A 25,100-nucleotide genomic window follows, 5' to 3' on the forward strand; every position below is an offset into this window, starting at 1 on the left:
CCATCCTCATCGGTCATCACGCCAGCCGATTGTTCTTCCCGATCTAGTTCTACTGGTGGGAAGAACGTACTAGTTTTCCAACACAATTCTCTGAGGAACAACTCGGTCAACATTGTCAATCTCATTTTAGTCCTCGTCGGATTCTTCTTCAGGGCGAACCAATTGACACTAATCAAGAAGAATGTTGAAGTCATCTTCATTAAAATGAAAATGGTCACAATTTTCTTCGCTCATTGAAGTATACTCTGACTTGTCAAGTTTCCGGATTATCGAATCTTTTGTAGTTTTTGTTGTTGATGGCTTTGCAAATTTAAAACATGATTCCAAAATGGCAAGGTCGTTTTTAGCGTTTTTGAAGTCGGAGGTCGATTTTTCCAAATTTTACAGGTCGCAGGTCGTTTTTAGAAGGCCCTCAGGTCGGAAGTCGCCTCTAAAAAGCCCGGAGGTCGCAGGTCGTTTTTGTACCTGCGGGAGCCTCAAGCCTAATATGACAAGCCAGGTAAGATCTTTTAAGAGACTAACCATCATATTAATAGTCCAGGAAATATCAGAAAAACCCTGCACAATGTGGTAAAAGCATGAAACTTGGTATATAAGCTCCTAACACCATTCTAAGCAAAATAAGATATGGAGCCAACCTGAAAAAAATCAACTTCCGTTTTTTTCTAAGATGGCGGACAAAATTGGAAAAATTCTAAGCTGAATATCAAAGAAACCGTACACAAGGTAGTAAAACAATGAAACTTTATATATGATCTCTTTAGACCCTTCTTAACAAATAAAGATATAAAACCAATATGAAAAACTATCAACCTCCGGTTTTTTCCAAGATGTCGGCCGAAATAACAAAAAAAATAAAACAAGTCAATAGGACGTTGTAATATTTACAAAAACAATTATATCAGATGAGTACAATTGAAAGTAATATATATATACAGTAGCTGTTATATGCAATAACACGTTCATTTATCTTGTTTGTGTCGGTAAACCCTATACTCTGCAGTCCATCAAGCACAATCTCCACCACACTTGCCAAAAGCTGTATTCGGAAGGGCGGATATGAAACCCTTGCATTGTCTTCGACAACCTTTCTTGCATCCACAGTGAACAAGTATCTGTAGTGAAGAGGTTGCCTCTGTCAATATTGTCCAGAACGGGTTCTTACAAGCTGTTGTCTTGCTTTTTCCAACCATACAAGTCTAGGGATGGAAGAACAGGCTGTAAAAGCAAACACTGTATCCAAATTAATCCAGCTTGGTACACAGAACGTTTGGCATGTTGGTAAAGTGCCTCTCGTGTTGGTGGTACAGACTCGATTGATCTACCTTTATGTGCAAAGAGCACTTTTCTAGCTTCATTTACACTGTTGGATTCACTTGTCCGATGGTACAAAAGAACAACATATCGCTCCAGCAATGGTAGAATTAAATCACGGCATATTGTACTTGGTTGGTCTGCCATCTGTCTAAAAACAGCTGATACCTCGGGGAAAGTATTCCATGTATCCCATGCTGTTTTTTTTCCTCGTCCTGTAAATGAAGATACAGTGTCACAACCTGTAAAGGCGTGGAATATTGGTAAAAGCATGGATTCAAGAGGACCCAAAGATTGTGCAATATCATGAATAGGAATGTAACGGAAATGTTTCCCGGTTGCAAATGCTATCCATATCTCATTAGCTTCTGTGTCCTTAAATACAGATAAAGCGATCACAATTACGTCTGTATCCACAGTTTTAATGCTGATCTTTTTAAAACCATCCCTGACTGCATCTGCAACGTGAGTCTATCGTATCTGCTTCTTCGTGTTTGCACGGTTGCAGTTTTGACTTGTCTATGTGTGCCTGATTTGAAATCCCATTCGCTCCAACTGTACATATAACGTTCTTTTCAGTATTTGCTACGTCTGCCAACTTTTCCGATAGAAACTGAAACAGCTCCCTTTTATTCTCATCAACCCGTAGAAAGTCATGCCAATTCTAAGGGATATTTTTTTGAGCTTGAACTTGCCTTTGAATTCCCTTCCCTCTATTTTCTCTGGTTGCACTTTTGATGCTGTTTTCTATATATGTGTCCCATACTACATCAACGCGTCCAACATCGCTATTTCGGTTTACTATGTAGGGAACAAACACTTTTACCGCATAAAAGAAATAGCATCGGTCCAACCTAACGCTTCCAGCCTATCGCCAATAGTTTTTTTAAAATGGCCATCTCGATATGAAGACCTCCAAACAAAATAAAGAGTTTATCTTCGCCGTAACCAGCAGAATCCGCCATCATGAGTCAAAATGGGACCATACGTCAGTGTGATAAGTCAGATCTATCAAGAAAATGTCTTGAGCCGTTAATATCTAAAACAATAGTTAACCCTCAAACGAATGCAACAATTATTGACGGTGCAGCAGTAGTCAATATGCTCAAGCCTGGTGCAGCATATCATTTCATGATTATGCGGTAAAAGTGTTCTTCACTACATAGTAAACCGAAATAGCGATGTTAGACGCGTTGATGTAGTATGGGACACATATGTAAAAAACAGCCTCAAAAGTGGAACCAGAGAAAAAAGAGGGAAGGGAATTCGAAGGCGAGTTCAAGCTCAAACAAATATCCCTAAGAACTGGCATGTCTTTCTATGGGTTGATGAGAATAAAAGGGAGCTGTTTCAGTTTCTATCGAAAAAGGTTGGCAGGAGCAGCAAATACCGAAAAGAAAGTTATCTGTACAGTTAGAGAGAATGTGATTTCAAACCAGGCACACATAGACAAGTTAAAACTAAAACCGTGCTGTTATGAACGTTTAATTATACTTTCATAGTTTTGTTTAGCCGAAAATATTGTTCCCGGCAAAATTGACAATTTCCTATTTTGCGTTACGAAATTCCGCCAACATGTGGCATTCGAATAACATCTTTTGTTTTCCAGTTTGTTATTAATACTACATTTCCGTAGTAACTGCATTTTACCTGCTTTATATTCCCAAATCGGTGTAAAGTCGGATGAAATTGTCCATTCCTTCAATATAATCCAATGTTTACGTACTCGCTAGTTTTAATACACACAGTTAACCTTGACCGGTAGCGACCTATTTTCTTACACGCAAGGATAAGGCGTGCTAAGTATTATAAAAAGGGGATTTTCCGGATAGCAAAACGAATTTGAACTCATCTTTACAGAAACTTAATAGGTAAATACTTCACGCACGAAAATCACAGAAAACCGTTAAATATATTGTACTTTCATTCTTTGTAGTAATTTATAGTAATAATAATAATTTCTATTTCTTGAAATAGTAGTTTAGTTGTTATTTTATTTAGAAAACCTGGCTAATGTATTTCGAAAAGCTATTGAATAGAATAAATATCTACAGACTAAAGGTATTGTAAGAAAGATTGAGAACAATCTTTACACTGGTGGCAGCGAATTTAGTTTTCTTTTTAAAGAAAATTTTAAGAATCTACGTGAATATTTTATTAGGCACGCAATTGATAAGTAAAAATATTTTAAATTGTTACTGTCCATATTTGTTTACACTTAAAAAAAAAATTGAACATAATAAAAAAGGACACTTCAACAAAAGGTGAAAGAAAAGAAAAGTACAGTTGGTGAGATTAATTAAGCTTATAGTATATCTTTCAGTAGTTTTAATTTCAACAAGGATAAATATAAATCCAAGTTGAAAAGAAATAATATAGTTAATCAAAATCTGTGTCAATAAGGATAAATTCTAATCCAAGTTGAAAAGGTTATAATTATTAAATTTGAGTATATATCAACAAGGATAAATATGAATCTATAAGTTGAAATAAAATAGTTAAGGGGTATACATCAACAAAGATAAATTTTAATCTAAGTTGAATGTTAAAAGATAAAAATTTTAAGTCAAATTTCAACAAGGATAAAATAAAATCCAAGTTGAGCTAGATTAATATTGAATACCATATTCAATAAGGATAAACTTTAATCCAAGTTGAGTTTTAAAGTTAGGAGTCTATTTTTAACAGGAATAAATCTGAATCCAAGTTGAATAATAATATTAAAACCATAATTTTTTCAATAGGGTCCAGTTGCAAAATTTATAGTCTATTTCAAAGTTGTATATTAAATAGTCCATTTCATAAGCTTATTTTTTACAACAAGGATAAATATAAATCCAAGTTGTAGTTATAATAATTTTTCGATAGAGTCGGAGTTTTAAAAAAAAAAAAAAAAAAAAATTATAGTCTATTTCGAAGTTGTAAATTAAATAGTACATTTCACAAAATAAGTTTTACAACAAGGATAAATATAAATCTAAGTTGTAGTTATATTTCATTAAGGTCAAAGTTGAACGTCTATAGTCTATTTCAAGTTTGTAATGTATATAGTCTATTTCACAAAGTAAGGATAGATTCATAATCCAAATTGTGTTTTAAAAGTAAGGCATAGGAAATTCTTTATCAATTTCAACAAGGATAAAATTTAATCCAAGTTGATTAGTAAATTGAAACTCTTGATTCCATTTAGCAGTCAAAAGTAGGATGTATAATTTGAGAAATAGACAACCTAGTATGTCTACGGGATCAATATCTTTAGGAAGGGGAAGAGGAAGGGGATCTGGAATAAACCCACCAAGTAGTTTAGCCATTCCCAACCATGCCATATCATCTGGGAATATGGAGGCCCATTTTTCAGGGGAATCTAGAAACTCTCATGATTATTTTAATGCAAGGTTTAATATCCCTGAATTCAGTAATGGGGAGACAATAGATAAGTATCCAAATATATTGCCTACTTCAATTAATGAAGGAGAAAGGGAGATAACTCATTTGACTGATGAAAATCCTTGTACCATGGATCATACTATCAACTTACCTGCTATAAGTAAAGAAATTGAGAATAACACTAATCCGTTCCTTGTTCCAACTCAAAGTCGAAGTGATAGCGCTTTAATTTCAAGATCAACCAATTCTGATAGTGATGAGCTCATACAATTAAGAAGACAATTAGATGCCTTAAAGAATGAAAATTTTGAATTAAAGAGAACAGCCAAACAAAACAGCTTTCAGATACCAAGTTCAAGTCAAACAAACCCTAATCAAAATCTGGTCAACACAATTACCCAGTCAACAGAGTATATAGAGCCGAATGTATATGCTGGTACCCATACCCATGTAAACCATGATATTGTTAGCAGCAACATTTCACAGAATCCAGTTCTTAACAAGAACTTGTATACTCAGAGTCAATTTGTGAGCAACACCTATCCTCATAATACAATGCAAAGAAGTAACTATTCGCAAAATACAGCACAGAATAGCCGATATATACAAAATCAAGCCCCGAACAGTAATTTTTCACAATTTCCAGTTCAAAATAGAGATTTCCAACAATATCAACCAATCACAGAGCCAAACTTGTTACCAATGCAGCATTCCAGTGGACCACAGTATATCAATACATCAGAAGTTCCAATATTTAATGAAAATGGACGCAGAACAAGAGTGCCATTCTATAACGGGAAGGATCCATGGAATGCATATGTGATGCAATTTGAATTGATTGCAGAAATGAATAATTGGAGTCCATCAACCAAAGCCATAGAACTGGTGACAGCTCTCAAAGATGAAGCAATGGTCTATGCTTCATTTCTTACACCAGAGACAAAAAGAACATATTCAGTACTTTGTGCAGCCATGTCCAACAGATTCGGAGACCATGGGTACCCTGAAACTTACAGACAAGAGCTCCATACTTTGAGAAAGAACAATAGAGAGACAATACAAGAATATGCATCAAGGGTCGAGATGTTAGTCAGGAAGTCTTTCCCTACAATTGACACAGCAACCCACAGTACACTGAGCGTGGAGTATCTGTTAAGAGGCCTGCCAGATCAGAGTATAGCAATTGAACTGCTCACAAAAAGGATTACCAGCATTACAGAGGTAATTCACCAAGTTACTTTATATGAGACCTATAAGAGAGGATCAAGAGATAGAAACATCCGCCAGCTTGGTACAACAGATTGCAGTGACACTGATGATTGTGAATCTGAGGACATAGAGGTCAGAAAAGTAGGAGGGAAGAGATTTGTCACAGAGGAAAGATTGACACAGTTTGAAAGAGGCATGTCAGAGTCTTTGGAAAAGATTATTCAAAGAGAAATGGCAAAGTACAACAAAACACAGGAGTCTGACAGTAGTTCAAGGCCAAATAAGCAGAAGTATAGTGACAAAAAGACCAGATTTAAGAATTCCAGATGTTTTGGTTGTAATGAAGAAGGCCATTACATAAAAGATTGCCCAAAAGGAAAGAGAAACCAGTATCATAAAGATAACAATAACAGAAATGGTTTGAAAATCAACTATGAACTGAATCAAAATCAAAACTTAGAGTCTTTAAACTAGTAAGGGCTGAAACTGTCGGCCAAGTGCCAGCCCCTATAGTTATAGAAAAAATTGAAGATCAAAATATTTTAAATGAGAAAAAACCTTGTCAAAGAGAAACAGTGGGTACAACATCTATAAACAGATCATTTGAAGGAGATACATGTAGCCTAGTTACAAGGAACCTAGACTTAAACCTAGATTTGTTGTTTGAGGAGTCAAGGGAGATACAGAAGAACACACAGAAGAACATACCAAAGGAGGTAATGGGTAGTGCAGAACCAATCAAAGTGATAGAAGAAAACATTATCATTGATCGGGTGACAGCAGCTACCATTACAGTTCCAGTGGTCATTAACAAGATTGTGGCTAATGCAGTTATTGACACTGGAGCAGAGGTGACGGTTCTTAGTGACGAGCTGTATAAACAGATTCCTGAGGGTCAACGGCCAAAGTTAAGGAGAGCAACAAGGAATTTGGTGGTTGCTGAGGCTGGAAAGAACCTAACAACAAGAGGAATTACAGAGGTAGACTTTGGTCTAGGAAGTGAAACCTTCAAATGGCCTGTGTATGTAGCACCCATTGGTGACAATATGCTACTAGGTTGTGACCTAATAGATGATATGGATATCACAATTAATTCCAAGAGAGGCCTACAGATAAATGGTCAGTGGATTGAGTGTGAGACAAAAAGACAAACTGACGGAGTAGCCAGAGTCAGAGTAAAAGACACAATAACTATACCAGCTAACTCTGAGATAATAGTTGCTGGAAAAGGTGAAAATAGCAAGTTTCTGTCAACAAGATATTCCATGGTAGAACCGGTAGTGGAGGATGGTAGAAAATTTATAGTAGCACGTACCTTGGTAAATCCTTTTGGGAATAGAATACCTGTCAGAGTAATTAACCTTGACGAACACCCTGTTAGATTGAAAAGAAACTATTTGCTAGGAGAACTTCACCCAGTAGTGGACATAACTGAGGTCAGTAACATGGAAGAACAACAGATACGTAGTGATGGCAACATTCATGATAAGTGTAATACATGTTACTACAATGGTCCAAATCCTAAAGATTTCATCTCATACCAAGAAAATGGGGATAAGGTGATTGTACCAGAGTCATGGGTTCAGAATACAGATCATGTAAGAAAGATTACTGGGGAAAATTGTCAGGATACACAGATGAACAAGGCCGATGTTCAGATGTTGCCTGAATTTTTGCAAGATTTGTATGAAAGAAGTATTAAAGATCTTACAGAAGAACATAGAGAGAAATTGCGACAGCTTCTAATTACAAATAAAGATGCTTTTGCAGCAAACAAGACACATTTAGGAACCTGTTCTTATATTAAACATAGCATTGACACTGCAGGTGCAGCTCCTGTACGCCAGCCATTAAGACGTACACCTACCAGATTTGAAACAGAGGAAGAGAATAATCTAAAAGACCAATTGGAACAGGGTGTCATTCGACCATCAACTTCACCGTGGGCTTCAAATGTTGTTTTGGTACGAAAGAAGGACCAAACAGTGCGCTGGTGTTGTGATTTTAGAAGGCTTAACGAATTAACTGTAAAATGCGCCTACCCCGTTCCGAGAATCGATATGTGCATCGATTGCCTTAGTTCTGCATCAATATTTTCCTGTATCGATTTACAAAGTGGATATTGGCAGCTCAAAGTTGAGGAAAAAGACATCCCTAAAACAGCTTTTATTACTAAATATGGGTTGTTTGAATACACTAAGATGCCATTTGGATTATGTAATGCCCCAGCCACATTCCAACGTTGTATGGAACTTATATTGCGTGGTTTATAATGGCAAACAGTATTAATATATCTTGACGACATCATCATTTACAGTTCTAATATAGATGAACATTTGAAGCATCTTAATGAAGTGTTAACTCGATTAAAGAATGCAGGATTAAAGTTAAAACCATCCAAATGCGATCTGATTAAAGAAGAAATTTTGTATTTAGGGCATATTGTTGGTAAGGATGGAGTTAAACCTAATCCTAAGATTATAGAAAGAGTACAATCCTGGAAAACACCTAGCAACACCAAAGAAACCCAACAGTTCCTAGGACTCTGTAATTATTATAGGCAATTCATTAAAGGATTCAGTAATATTGCAGCCCCATTGAGTCATCTGACTAGAAAAGATACCATATTTGAATGGACAGATGCAGTACAAAACAGTTTTGACCTTCTAAAGACAGCACTATGCACAACACCTGTACTTGCATATCCTAAGCCAGATGGGAAATTCATATTAGATACAGATGCTTCAAATATTGGTTTAGGAGGTGTCCTGCACCAGATACAAGATGGAAAAGAAAAAGTCATAGCTTATGCCTCTAAAAAGTTGGATAAAACCCAACAGAGATACAGTGTGACAAGAAGAGAGCTTTTGGCAATGGTGACTTTCATACACCATTTCAAACATTACTTGTTAGGCAACAAGTTTACCATCAGAACTGATCATGCTGCATTAAAATGGTTGTATTCCTTTAAAGACCCTCAAGGTCAATTAGCAAGGTGGATTGAGTCATTGGCACAGTATGATTTTGATATTGCTATCCGTCCTGGCACCAAACATAATAACGCTGATGCAATGTCAAGATTAGATTACAATGATCAGCTATGTGAACACCAACAGAAGGAAGAATTTAATCAAGACTGTAAATGTTGCATAAGTCTAATGAATGACTGGCAGAAATTTAAGTCAGAAATTGACAATATAAAAGAGCTAAATAGCAAGATGGATCATAGTAAAGATACAGAGAGCAAAATAAGGGTTACAACAAGACAACAACATAATCAAAGTACAAACAAAACCTGGTTAGCCAAATATACCAACCAAGAGATGGCTGTATTCCAAAAAGAAGATGAAAACATAAAAGTTCTTCACCAATGGATAAATAGTGGATCTATACCTGATAGAGATAAGGCGGCAAGTCTGAACCCTGCTGTACGCCGTTATTGGTTAAATTGGCAGAATATAGTACGTTTGGAGGGAGTAATTTATCAAAAATGGATTTTAGACCAAAATGGTAGATACAATCTACAGCTTATAGTCCCGGCTGTTCTACAAAAGGAAATCCTGATAAATGGTCATGACACACCCTTTTCTGGACATTTAGGTGTTGCCAAGACAAAAGAAAAAATGAGACAAAATTTCACTTGGTATGGAATGGGCAAAGATGTGACATCCCACATAAAAATGTGCCAGATATGCAATAGATGGAAAAACTCCTCAAGAAAACCAACTGCACCTTTGGGGGACTACAGAGTAGGAAATCCAATGGACCGCATTGCTATTGATATAATGGGACCTTTGCCTCTTACAAAGAAAAAGAACAGATATCTCTTAGTCATAGGAGATTATTTTACTAGATGGATGGAGGTGTATCCAATTCCTCATCAAAATGCAGACATCATAGCAGAGAAATTGGTTCATGAATTTATAGCTAGATTTGGAGCACCACTGGAGATTCATACTGACCAGGGAAGGAATTTTGAGAGCCAGTTATTTGCAGAAGTTTGTAAACTGCTAGAAATCTCCAAGACTAGGACCACAGCTTATCATCCAGCATCAAATGGAATGATAGAAAGATTTAATAGAACATTAGCTGGAATGATAAGAAGTTTCATAAATTCAAATGCAAATAATTGGGATTTATATATTAATCTTCTTTTAGCAGCTTATAGGAGTAGTCCACATCCTGCAACTAGACACACACCTAATTTTATGATGTTGGGAAGGGAAATCAACATTTCTAGTTCAATTTTGTTTCGTTTTCCCAAGGTAAAAGAATATGACAACGAGGATCAATATATAACAAGATTACGAGATAAGATGATGGAAGTTTACAGTATTGCACGAAATCACTTGAAGTCATATGCAGAACGACAGAAGCGTGATCATGATACGAGGATTTTCCACAGTCAGTATGAAGTTGGGTCCCTTGTCTATAAATTTGACAAAAACATTAATAAAAAATTTAAGTCACCTTGGGTTGGTCCATATAAGGTTACAAAAATTTTAAGTCCTGTTGTGTATGAAATATCTCATAAGAACAAAACTGAAATAGTTCATTTTGACAGACTTAAGCCTTGTACTTCTGATTGACAAGAGTTTCAGAAAATACTAATCAACTTGGACATGTATGTAGTATAAGTTGATATAACCATTTAAGTAAAACCTTTGGCTAATTTTATGTATTTTCAGTAAAAATGGTTTTCCTTCAATGTTCCCTATGTAGATACCAAGGAAAAAGGAAAAATGCTGTTGATCATTATTTAAAGAGACATTTGCCTGAGAAAGAAGTTCCATATTTTTGTGTGTTATGCAAATTCAGAGCAGTTAATAAATCTAAATGGGAGAAACATTTGCATTCTTTTCCAAAGCATATTAATGCTATTAATTCTTGTCTGACAAAATTATCAGATAGTGCATACTGCAAAGAATCTAACAAGAAATTTGAGCTTGACATAAGTCAAAATGGTCAGCTTGTACCCATTGAAAATATAAATGCATGTGTTCAAACCGTCCAACAGAGCACTAATATATCGTTATTAAATAATATTGGTTGTGAAAACAATGATGAACCCGTTCCTGAATATTCTGAAGAAATAGTGATTGTTCCTATGACGGAGGAAGATCAAAATATTTTTAGTCTAGAAGAAGAAATACTTCAATTGAAAGACACTTTATTAAAAGAAAGAACACAATTTGAAGATTATTTAAAGAAGCTGGAGAAAACTAAAAGTACTCTAAAAACTGAACTAGATCAAACTAAAAATGAACTGCAAAAACAGAAAAATAAAGAAAACCAGAAGAGTGGAGAAAAGGGAAGAAAAGACAGAAAAAGGACTTTCCAGGAACCAAGAATTCAAAGTGTAGTTGTTGTGCCAAAGAGAAGACGGTGAATTGTTAATAAAAACATTTTTTAGTGACAATATTAATAGAGACAAAAACTATAACTTGTTGACATTATTTATTTGTATATATATTGTGTTTATTTTCATTGATATAATTTTTAGCATACTAGGAGTGGTGTCGTGATATCAGATTAATCGTGACATAACCAGAAATATATATATACATATATATTTTATCCAAGATAATTGAAATATTTTAATTTACTTTTATATCCATAAGCTCCTCAGCAGGTGCTTGTTAAAATCGTTTTATTTAATGTTCCAATTTGTTAAATATCACATTTAATTTTTGTAATTTCGAGACGAAATTTTATTTGATGGAGGGCAGTGTTATGAACGTTTAATTATACTTTCATAGTTTTGTTTAGCCGAAAATATTGTTCCCGGCAAAATTGACAATTTCCTATTTTGCGTTACGAAATTCCGCCAACATGTGGCATTCGAATAACATCTTTTGTTTTCCAGTTTGTTATTAATACTACATTTCCGTAGTAACTGCATTTTACCTGCTTTATATTCCCAAATCGGTGTAAAGTCGGATGAAATTGTCCATTCCTTCAATATAATCCAATGTTTACGTACTCGCTAGTTTTAATACACACAGTTAACCTTGACCGGTAGCGACCTATTTTCTTACACGCAATGATAAGGCGTGCTAAGTATTATAAAAAGGGGATTTTCCGGATAGCAAAACGAATTTGAACTCATCTTTACAGAAACTTAATAGGTAAATACTTCACGCACGAAAATCACAGAAAACCGTTAAATATATTGTACTTTCATTCTTTGTAGTAATTTATAGTAATAATAATAATTTCTATTTCTTGAAATAGTAGTTTAGTTGTTATTTTATTTAGAAAACCTGGCTAATGTATTTCGAAAAGCTATTGAATAGAATAAATATCTACAGACTAAAGGTATTGTAAGAAAGATTGAGAACAATCTTTACACGTGCAAACACGAAGAAACTGTTACGAGAGTTATGCTTCACGTTGCAGATGCATTTAGGGATGGTTTTTAAAAGATCAGCATTAAAACTGTGGATACAGACGTAATTGTGATCGCTATATCTGTATTTAAGGACACAGAAGCTGATGAGATATGGATAACATTTGCAACCGGGAAACATTTCCGTTACATTCCTATTCATGATATTGCACAATCTTTGGGTTCTCTTAAATATAGGCTTTTACCAATATTCCACGCCTTTACAGGTTGCGACATTGTATCTTCATTTGCAGGACGAGGAAAGAAACAGCATGGGATACATGGAATACTTTCCCCGAGATATCAGCTGCTTTTAGACAGATGGCAGACCAACCAAGGACAATATGCCGTGATTCAATTCTACCATTGCTGGAGCGATATGTTGTTCTTTTGTACCATCGGATAAGTGAATCAAACAGTGTAAATGAAGCTAGAAAAGTGCTCTTTGTACATAAAGGTAGATCAATCGAGTCTGTACCACCAACACGAGAGGCACTTTTCCAACACGCAAAACGTTCTGTGTACCAAGCTGGATTGATTTGGATACAGTGTTTGCTTTTACAGCCTGTTCTTCCATCCCCAGACTTGTATGGTTGGAAAAAGCAAGACAACCGCATATAAGAACCCGTTCTAGACAATATTAGCAGAGGCAACCCCTTCACTACAGGAGCTTGTTCACTGTGGATGCAAGAAAGGTTGTCGAGGACAATGTAAGGGTTCCAAATCCGCCATTTTGAATACAGATTAAGGCAAGTGTGGTGGAGATTGTGCCTGATGGACTGCAGCGAGTATAGGGTTTACTGACACAAACAAGATGAATGAACGTATTATTGCATATAACAGCTACTGTATATATATTACTTTCAATTGTACTCATCTGATATAATTTTTTTGGTATATATTGCAACTTCCTTTTGACCTGTTTTGACATTTTTGTTATTTCGGCCGCCATCTTGGAAGAAACCGGAAGTTGATAGTTTTTCATATTGGTTTCATATCTTTATTTGTTAAGAAGGGTCTAAAGAGATAATATACAAAGTTTCATTGTTTTACCTTCTTGTGTACGGTTTCTTTGATATTTATTTAAATTTTTTGCAATTTTGTCCGCCATCTTGGAAAAAACCGGAAGTTGATTTTTTTCAGGCTGGCTCCATATCTTATTTTGCTTAGAATGGTGCTAGGAGCTTATATACCAAGTTTGATGCTTTTACCACATTTTGCAGAATGCTGATGAAAAATTGGACTTAGCTGCTAGACTATTATTATTATTAATTAACTACACTGTTATTGGACTTAATATGATGAAAACTGCCTATGCAATATAAAGGTGTCAACTTGGCCAATACAGAATAACTCGGCCAATATAGATTTTTTTCTGTATTGGCCGAGTTCTGATCCGGCCAATACAGGATTTCGGAACGTCTCTAGTTTTTAGATCGAAAGTCACGGTAAACACAAACTGAAAGTAAACAGTTGTTTGGAAGACGCAGTTTTCATTTACTCACCATAAACATGCTGAAACGTTCAGTATGGCATATATTTCAGGCTAAAGAAGGTCACATTCATTTAAAAAGCATTTTGAAAGCAGACGATGGAATTATTTCAGGTTTGGGGAACGAGTAGATACACCTTATCGCTATTCCCGCTTGACCCGAGAATCTGTCCCGCTCGAACTTTTGACGTCATACAACAATCACTTTTCCATTGTGGCGTCAGACATTTTCTATTATGACGTCAAAATTTTACGGGAACTTGTGTGATGTCCAGTAATGGCGGACAAATAGCGATAAGGTGTATTATCACAAAGTTCATTTCTTGTCGACCTCATAATTTCACGATGGTACAAATCGATTTACTGTTTACTTTCGCTTCTCATGTTTTGTAAACTGTCATTTATTTTTAAACCCGAACCAGGCATATGAATTCTGGAAGGGTGACCTGTAATTGTGCATATCTTTCGTTCTTTGGTCAGTTGGGTTATGGATAGTTGTATCATTTTCAACTCCTACATTATTTTTATTATCAAAATCTCAGTTTCTTTTTATAAGATGCAATATCTAATGATCTGGTGCCATTTCCAGGTGTCTTCAGCATTTTCTCATCTGATGAATTTTTCTACCCTTTCCAGTCATTATAAAGTGTTATAATTTAAATTTAGACACAACACATAAATAGTAATTGGAAAGGTACTGCCATTGCATGTGTTATGCAGAAACAAATTGATTGCAATGTGTTCTTGTAGTCCTGGTTGAATTGTTGTCCGGGAATGGATCTTGATGTTTTTCATCCATTTTCAATTACTGACCAGAAATAAACATGACTGCAATTTAATTCTATAAAGAAATAGAAAATAAAGATACATGTAGTGTGGAAAAAGATAATTTTCGACCGTAATAACAAGCTGAAATATGAAACATCTATGAAAAAAGTCAACAAGTTGTATTATCTATAATATTATAGTACACATGCTCCGTTAATATAATACGTACAGTTAGAAAATATGAAAGTGACAATTATACAGAAGTTAAGATAAAAAAATTATAATCTTATTACTCATGTGATAACATTTAATTATTACTGTAATCGTACAAATGATAAAATTAATCATAATTAATACTCTTTAACAATACAACTACTTGACTAACCGTTTATTTTATAACACTTTGTAAAACAACTAGATGCTTGAAAGAGTCTGTGTCTCTCACCTGCATCTTCAACAATGGCCATTTTTTGGTAAAAATCATCATGAAAGGGTCATAACTTTGTAAAGAGTTAACTGAGAATTTCAGTCATGTTGAAATATTTGGAGATCTTGTCTTGTTGATCATTTTTGCTATATAAAGTTTATATCTATCTATTATAGTTTCAAAATAATAGGCAAAAAAATGCAAAAAATTGGAAAAAAATCGTCATTAAAGAACAATAAATTCAATAGGGAGTCAACTGATGATTTCGGTAATGTTTGAATAATTTGTAGATCTTGACTTGTTGATCATTTTGGCTTTTTAATGTTTCTTTCTATCGATTATAGTTTTTAAGATATAAGGCAAAAATCGTCATTAAAGAGCAATAACTCCAATTAGGAGTCATTTGATGATTTCAGCAATGTTGACTTATTTGTAGATCTTGTCTTGTTTATCATTTTTCCTACTACAATTTCTCTGTATCTATCATAGTTTTCAAATAACAGAGAGAAAAAAATGAAAAAAAATAGATAAAATTTTACATTTAAGGGCTATAGAAGTCGTCTGACAGTTTTGACGTAAATGGACATGTATGTGCAAGTAGATCTCAACACTTTTAACATTTCTGACTCTGTCAGATTTTCTCTATTCATAGCAGTTTTCAAGATAATAGACAAAACTTGCATTTTACCCCTATGTTCTATTTTTAGCCATGTCAGCCTTCTTCGTTGATAAGTAGGGTCATCGGACAATATTTTTTATTTTATAACTAGATACCCCAATAATGATTGTGGCCAAGTTTTGTTAAATTTGACCCATTCGTTTAAGAGGAGAATATTTTTGTAAACGTTAACGGAAGACGACGATGGCCGACAGACGCCAAGCGATGAGAAAAGCTCACTTGACCATTCGGCCAGGTGAGCTAAAAAAAAGGAGGGGGAGGGAACCAAAGCTAAAAAAAAATAAATTATGCTGTCCATTAGCAAAAGTATAGAAAAAGTGGTTGCGAAGTGAATGGCTTTGTTGGACATTCATAACGATCAATACAAAGAAGTCTTATAAAAGCAAAAAATACATACAATGTTCTTTTACATACATGTTGGTGGATTGTAAACTATCTTTCTTAATTATGAATTATCAAAAGAGATCTCCCAAATGATCTTCCAAAAGATCTCTCTCTCTCTCACGTACTTATTTTTTCAATACAAAATACGTATGTTCGCAGTGTATCATAAGTGAACATATGATCATATAATGGAATGTACTTTTTCAAATTCTTAATATTTCCTTACAAAAAAATCTATTCAAACTCGTGCGGAGAAAGTTTATATATAGGCATTGCCAGTTAATCCGTTTCAACTAATTCGAACGTATTCAATTATAATGTGTACATTTGGTAAGGGTGTTTATTTCAAATAAATAGAGGATATGTTACCAGTTTTATACTGATCCGAAATGCTCTTATACAAACTACATAAATAATTACTAAACAAACTATATCCATAAAATAATATCAACGAACTAAAATCTGTTAGTTTCTATCAGGCACCAACCTGGTGTTTATGACACTACAATCTCTAATATTCACGTACCGTGACTACTGATCTTCGTCTTCGTAGACTTATTGACAAATGACGATGTGCAAGAAATCGCACCATACAAATATGACAGCCGTACCAATTCTTGAATGAGGGGTGCTCCCCTAAAGTTCCTCATTTTAAGTATAAGTGTTTCAGAATAACACCTTACATTTGACCTGGCCCAAGATTTTCTAATATTCTACGTTTTATCTGCGTATAATAAAGAAGTTTCTACCAAACTGCTATTCACTACTTAATCGATCAAAGATTAAAAATCATCAGAAAATTACTGAGAATTATTATTTTTACGTAAAGCTTAAACGAAACGATTTTTCTACATGTTTATTTACTAAAACATATTTATTTTCCAGATCAGTATAGTTTCATTTGACATGAGTAAAGTATAACTCAGCACGTAATAGGGTTTGAATTATGATGTCGAGACAAGCTGCTGGTTATGTCAAGTCATCAAAGACAAATAATGCAAGACTAGGACGAGCGATAGAATATCTTTTACCGCATTACTTTCAAGAAATAATAGTTCAAAAAATAAAAAGTGGGGCCTTACAAAATGCTGTTACAAACAATAAATATCTAAAAACTCATCTTAATCCTGATGAAAGTTTACAAATAACCACAGCAACAAAACATGGCTATGCAAACGCTTTTTTCGACATAACGCTTATTTACAAGATTGTCAGAAATCTTCAATTGGTACAAGCACCGACGAAAGGATGGGGTGGTGGGTATCCGGACGATAAGGACACAACAGTGGGAGATGATCTTGAACGAATCAGAGTTAAAAGAAACACAATCATACACGAAGTTCTGAGAAGAGATTCCTATGTAACAGACAAGGAATTAGGCCTGTATTTCACACTGTTTAAGGCAATGGCGAGCAGGTTAGAACGTGATCTAGGAGTCATTCCAGGAGATTTTGTACAGAAATTTGTAGAACTACAAGTATGCTCCATGGATGAAGAAATCATGAAATCGTATCTTGAAGCTGTTGAAACATCGAGGAAGAGGTTGCTGGATGAAATCAAAAACCCTTCACTAAGTAGTAAGTGACCTAAGTTTCACAGCAAAACTTATAATGAAATTCAAAAACAATTGCAAATAGATGAAAGAAATATAAAGGGATATCCTTCAACGAAACAGCAAACTTGCAAACCAATTTTAACTTAAAAAAATTCACAAAGTGCATTGACAACAATAAACACTAAATTTTTGAATTTCAATGTCCCTGTTATATTCACGGCTAAAAATTGTCATTTCCGGGCCTTTTATAGCTGACAATACGGGTTTGCTCATTGTTGAAGGCCGTACGGTGACCTATAGTTGTTAATTTCTTCATCATTTGGTCTCTTGTGGAGAGTTGTATCATTGGCAATCATACCACATCTTCTTTTTTTTATATTAACTCAAGCATTCTTTGATACAATGGTTGTATTATTGATTACTTGTTCATGTGTTTTTTCCCCTCTATCATGTATGGGGAATATGCGTTTTTTAAATGATTGTATTGTACATTATTTCTGTTATCTTTTCTTATTACACTAAAAGAGATAATGAAGAGGACAGACTACAAATAAGTGTTTATACATTATATCAAGTACTAAATCGTCCCTCGTTTATAAAAAGTTGTATGTAAATAAAAAAAAACTATTAAAATCTGCCATCACCATCAGTTTCTCCAAATAACATTTAGATTTTACATACGACAGATTACTATGTTTTAGATCTTAACCTTGTTCATTTTAAATTAAAATAAAAAACTATAAACTAAGGTATATAAAAACACAAAACAGTGGTGGTATGAGTGCCTATGAGACAACTCTCCACCAGAGACCAAATGACATAGAAGTTAACAACTATAGGGTCACCGTACATCCTTCAATAATGAGCAAAACCCATACCGCATAGTCAGCTATAAAAGGCCCCAAAATGACAAAAAGTAAAACAATTCAAACGAAAAATCCGGGTTAAACATGGTTGAAGGCACCAACCCTCCCCTAACCTGGGATAGTGGTGTAACGGCACAATACAAGAAACTTTGCAAAACAATAAACAAAAAACAAATATGAGAAACAGTAAAAAACGACAACCACTCAAGTAAATGCTCTTGACTTGGGACAGACAAATATATAATGTGGCGGGGTTAAATACGTTTTTTTCGCGCCAAACCCTCCCCCTTACCTGGGACAGTGTTGTAACAGTACAACATAAGAGCAAACTACAAAATCCAGTTGAAAAGGGCTTAACTTATCAGATCGATCAAAAGCAGAAAAACAACAACTAACAAAAAAAAAAAATGTGGTAGGGAATTTATACATCTCCAACCACAAAGAAGACACAAAGCACACATTTGAGAGATCTCGCAGTTACTGACATCTAGTTCAAAGCCAAAAACAACTAATAAAAAATCATATATCTAAGACTAAAATATCAATTAATAGTTGTGATAATCCAATAATTATTTCTACGTAGTTTTGATAAAAAAAAATGGTGTTGTTTCACTTCTATATAAAAAAAATGATCCATTATCATTAGATAACTATAGACCAATAACTTTATTGAATGTAGATACTAAGCTTATGGCCTATGCCTTAGCGCAACGGTTAAAGATGGCGTTGTCCAAAATTATTTATAGTGATCAGAATGGCTATATAAAAAATCCTTACATACGTTTTAACATTCGCCAGATTCAAGATATTATAGATTACTCAGACAAATTTAATATATATGGTGTTTTATTGCTCATCAACTTTTCCAAAGCCTTCGATTCTTTGGAATGGCCTTTCATGTATGAAGCCCTAAAATTTGGGTTACCACACTCCTTCTTAAAATGGGTTAAAACTTTATATAATGATACTAAAGGGTGCCTGTCGAATAGCGGCTGGATCTCTGAAACCTACAGTCTTCACAGTGGGATAAAACAAGGATGTCCGTTAAGTTCTCTAATTTTTGTTACAGCAGTTGAAATCCTGGCCTGTAGAGTAAGACAAGATTCTAACATTAAAGGTTTTCAAATTAAACTTGATGATAAAACGCATAGTCTAAAAATTTTCCAATTAGCTGACGACACAACTCTCTTTCTCAATTCAATAAACGAAATTGGCCTAGCATTGAATCTAATGGAAATATTCGGGACACTTTCTGGTTTAAAACTCAATAAATCTAAAACTGAAGGTATATGGTTGGGTAGACTCAAACATTGTAAAGAAACATTTAAGAATATACACTGGAACAAAGAACCAATAAAAGATTAGGTGTCTACTTTGGGTTAGATAAAGAAAAATGTGACAAATTAGAAATTTGATTGGGAAAAAAGAAATTTAACAATGATAGGTCGAATAACAGTTGTTAATAGATATAAGAAGATGTGGTATGAGTGCCAATGAGACAACTATCCATCCAAGTCACAATTTGTAAAAGTTAACCTTTATAGGTCAAAGTTAGGCCTTCAACACAGAGCCTTGGCTCACATCGAACAGCAAGCTATAAAGGGCCCAAAAAAATGACTAGTGTAAAACCATCCAAACAGGAAAACCAACGGTCTAATCTATATAAAAAATGAGAAACACTTATGAACCACATCAACAAACGACAACCACTGAACATCAGGTTCCTGACTTAGGACAGGTGCAAACACATGCAGCAGGTTTAAACGTTTTAAAAGGCGCCAACCTTCACCATATATCTGAAACAATAGTGTAACATCACAAGATAGAAAGACACACTATTAAATATCAATTGAAATGGCTTAACTCAATCAAAAGAAATATTAACAAAAACAAGTAAACACACACTGAACGAATAAATTTGATCTATGGCACAATGTAAATACAAAAATAATAAAACAAGGGAGTTAAATGTTTAACAAATCAGATAACAACCATAACCTTGGACAAAATGCCGCCAAATATAATAGCGTACACAGGTAAATAAGAATAATTTTGTTGTAAGGTATACATGGAGTATGGAAATAATTTTTACAAAATAAATAATTTTATTGTTCCTAGTACGAGAACAAAAGTGAAACTTTATCGACAAACTAAACACTTATCAAAGGTGGTATATATTAAAAATAGTGAAATTAGATATAACACTGAATAAGTAAACATTAGATAACAGAAATACATTACAAATTGTATCAACAGGTCAAATTAACACGAAAGTACGATAAGTCACTGTAAAGTTAAGTATGAATTTGGTGCATCCTAAGATTTAAGACTATATGTGACACTTATGATTCATGACTACAAAAACTAGGCATACACCATATTATACTATATTTGTAGATTCTCAGCAGATCATAGTACACAAGTGGGAAGAAGAAGACGTAAATTTTGTTAAAACAAATGCAGCAGATACAATTTTACAACTTTTTACAACTGACGCTTGTGTTTTAGTTAAAGGCGCACCAGGTGATGGGAAATCAACTACAATACGCCATGTTGCCTTAATTCTACATAATATGAACAAATATGAAATAGTCCCATGTAAAGGTCCGAATTGCATTGAAAAATATTACAAAAAGGACCGATATCAAGTTTTTGTTATAGATGATCTATGTGGGAAATATAATTTTGATCAGCTTAAAGCAGATGAATGGTCAAATTCTTTTATTAAAGAATTTATGACAAGGATTCTAGAACTTGGGAAAGCTAAATTTTTGACATCTGTTAGGTTGCAGATATGCGGAGAAGATAGGTTTAAGGTATTCAACTTCCTCAACTATAAATCTGTAGATTTGTCAGATAAAAAAATGGTTACACTTGAACAAAAGTATAAAATTCTTACAGAACATTTGACTGGGGACGCTGCAAAAATGCTAGAGAAATATGAAGACAGAATTTCAGATATAAGTTTGTCACCTCTATTAGTATCCCTAATATATGATGGCATGGACATTGCATTATTTTTACAAAATCCGCTGGATTTTTATTGGAATGAATTTGACAAATTACAAGTAGAGCAATTATGCGCTTTGTTTTTGTTCACTGTGTATAATGGTCATATAGAATCAAAATTCACAAAAAGCGAAAACAAACAAACTATTTCAACAATTGCAAAGGCTTTTATTGAACGATCTAATCCAATTCAATCAGACGTCACTAATCTAATTTCCAAACACTTAAATTTACTTTCAGGCAAATTTTTGGTTAACAAAGATGGCGTTTTTACTCCCAAACATAATGAACTATTTGACATTATCTGTTACTATTTTGGCACAAAGGAACAAGACATATTCATACAGTATGCACACGCGCAAGTCATAGGTCAGAGAACTGTATTTGAATCTTTCAACTTAAAAAACCTAATACAATTCACCATTCTTATAAAGAAAGAAAATGAGGAAATGTATTTCTTAAGAATGGTTAAAAACATATGTTATGGGAAGATCTGGGATGCCTTCAACAACTTTCAGCTATTATACATACTTCAATTCAAGTTAAGATTTGTTACCTATTTGGAAAGACTCAGTGATACTGAGAAAGATAAAATGGTTGAAATAAGGGAAAGATCAGATGGGACAAGCATATCAATGCCAGTTTCTCTTTTATATGTAGCTTCCTATTTTGGTTCCTTGCATCTAGTGAAGTTCGTTTTGAAACATTCCAATGTGCAACTTAAAGACGACCAAGACGAATATCCACCATTGATTGCATCCTGTGAGAGAGGTCATGAAGAAGTTGTCAAATTGTTAATTGACAAGGAAGCCAATGCTAATCAATCCGGTCATTTAGGGACAACCCCAACTATTGCAGCAATTCAGAATAATCATATGAATCTTGTTAAAATTTTGATCGATAACGGTGCAGACATTAACAAAGACGACCATAATGGAATGACACCTTTTTTGTGGGCATGTGTGTTACAAAGAGAAGATATAGTAAACTTTTTAATTGACAAAGAAGCCAACATTAATGAAACAAGCAGAGATGGATCAAGTTCTTTGTTCTGGTGTTGTGTTATGGGTTATCAGGAGCTAGTTTGTTTACTTCAAGACAAGGGAGAAATAGGATCAATTTCAAAGCCAAATAAAGATGGTAAAACACCTTTAATGGCAGCTTGCTATTTTAGACGATTTAACATTGTACATTATCTTCTAAAACATTTGACTTCATATGACGAAGTTGATAAAAATGGCTGGACCGCCTTAATGGAAGCTTGCTTTAATAATGACAATGGTAGCTGGAATAGGTTCTTGAAACAGTTTGATAAGCAAAAAAGTATAAGGATTCCACTGTTTAGGCTTTTATCGAAAAAAGGTGACATGATTGATGCTTACTACAAAATAATTGAAAAACTTGTCGAAAGAACAAATTTAAATCTACAGGATACTGACGGTAAATCGGCACTGCATCATGCATGTGAAGGTCAGTATAACCATATAGTTCATATCTTGACTGAAAAAGGAGCATCCGTAAATTTAGTGGACAAAAGAAAATCAACACCCCTTATGGGAGCCTGCTTTAGTGAAGACAATGAAACAGTACGCCCTATTATGGAGGATTACAGCAATGGGTGCAAACCAATGATTGAGCAGTTGCTCCTGAATGCTGCTGATGTAAATGCTGTTGATAAACGTGGATGGAATCCTTTCTTTGATGGGTGTCAAAAAGGAAACTTTACAATAGTAAAACGGCTGATTAGATTTGTTGCTGATGTCAATAAACGGTACAGAAATGGAAAAACGCCGATTGAAATGGCCCGTGAGTGTGGAAATCACGATATCATCGACTTATTGATTCAGGAAGGTGCTAATCCAGGTGTTAATGCGAATGAAGAGGCTGACTGTGTACCAGAAATGGGTCATTCGTATCATATGCATGATTTTTCTGACACTTCTTCAGACGGATCAAACCCTGATGAGGATAGCTCTGTGCAAAACTTCAAACATCATATTAGTGACCGCAAAAAAGGTGAAAAATTACTAAATGCATGCATAGATGAAAATGAAGATGAGGTTAAAGATATGTTAGAATCCGCACTTGAATATCATGTTCTAGATTTTTCAAATAGATATGGTAAAACACCATTGTTAGAAGCTTGCAGGGTAAAGAATGTAACAATTGTCAATCTTTTGTTAGAAGCAGGTGCTAATGTAAATAAAGATGATGCTAAATTTTGGGCTCCTCTTCATGAGGCATGCAAAGTAGGAGAAAAAGATATAGTAAATCTACTATTGGAGAAGAATGTCAATATAAATGCTTGCGATGACCGCGGTTATTCGCCTCTTCTAATAGCCAGTCAAAATGGTTACAAATCTATCGTTGAACTCCTAGTAAATTATCGCGCACATGTCAATATTTCCAGTAATGTAAGAATAACACCTCTTCTAGCGGCATGCACCAAAGGCCAAATTGAAATAACCAAACTTCTTATTGTTAAACGAGCCGATATTAATAAAGCTGATGGTTACGGCAATACCCCATTAATGGTAGCTAGCTATTATGGACACGGTTCAATTGTTGACCAGCTTTTGGCGAAAGGTTGTGAAATTGATCAGAAAGATATGAAAGGATGGACAGCTCTTTCATGGGCATCAAAAGGATCATCAAAAGGATGTTGTAAATGTATTATTGATGCGTCAGTAAAGAGAAAGTATAAGGATTTAGTAAGGAAGCCAAGTGACGAAAAAATTTAACTTCTTAGAAGTTAGACGGTGGCTATATGTAGTTATGTATGAGTTGTTTTTTTTTCATTTTTCGTTGCTTTTTTGTTAAATAGATCTATTTAAGTACATACGTTTGTAATTATACGGTGATTTGCATGTTACCAGTTTATGGGAACCAGCAAAGATTATCAAAAGTAATATATGAAATGCTTAAAAAGTCAAATATTCCCGTATTTATTTGTTTTAATGAAGATTTAAGGAAAATACCTCACAATTGATTTTGATTTTTTTTTCCTAAAATATATTATCTTAAAAGACTGCCCATAAAGACCTAATATTGAGATTAATTCAATAAATGTATTTAAATAAATTTTCTCTCACAATTAAACAATTTGATGATGTTTGTTTTTATCCATTGATTCAGTTTATCTTAAACTTAATTTAAAATACTTTGACGTCCCCTGGTTCAGGCAAATCATCCCCAAAAGCCGAAAGACGTCAGAACAATCAAAGAATACAAATGTAATTAGAGTCTATCGAATTCGAAAAATCATCGGCTTCCTAAGGTAGGAAGGAGTTCATTCAAGAACCCTGCTTTATAAAAAAAAGGAGATGTGGTATGATTGCCAATGAGACAACTATCCACCAAAGTGCAATCAAATGAAGTGAAGGTCATTAAAATCCAAAACGCCAATACAGACAAGGGCATAGCGAACGAGTTGTGATATATTAACACTGTAAGGCGGCGCCAAAGGAACAGCACCGTCCAAAAAAGGAAAATCAACAATAGGGAAAGAAAAACCATCCCTTTTATCGTAAATTTCTCTGTAGAGTTTCTGTTATAACACTGGAATATCTTAATCTAAGAAAGGACAGTAATTGCTGTTAATATTTGATTTATTTAAAGTAAG

General features: G+C 34.3%; 1 protein-coding gene across 1 annotated transcript; it reads left to right on the plus strand.

Annotated features, from left to right (window-relative positions):
- Positions 1-16,834: 16,834 nt before the first annotated feature.
- On the plus strand, positions 16,835-24,592 carry LOC127711392 (uncharacterized). The gene is made up of 2 exons (XM_052217425.1): positions 16,835-17,625; positions 20,867-24,592. Exons 1-2 carry the CDS (start codon positions 16,995-16,997, stop codon positions 24,217-24,219), a joined length of 3,984 nt encoding a protein of 1,327 aa, XP_052073385.1. The 5' UTR covers positions 16,835-16,994; the 3' UTR covers positions 24,220-24,592.
- The last annotated feature ends 508 nt before the right edge of the window (positions 24,593-25,100 follow it).

This window comes from Mytilus californianus, unplaced genomic scaffold (genome assembly GCF_021869535.1).
Source record: "Mytilus californianus isolate M0D057914Y unplaced genomic scaffold, xbMytCali1.0.p SCAF_8, whole genome shotgun sequence".
NCBI classification, from domain to species: Eukaryota; Metazoa; Mollusca; class Bivalvia; order Mytilida; family Mytilidae; genus Mytilus; species Mytilus californianus.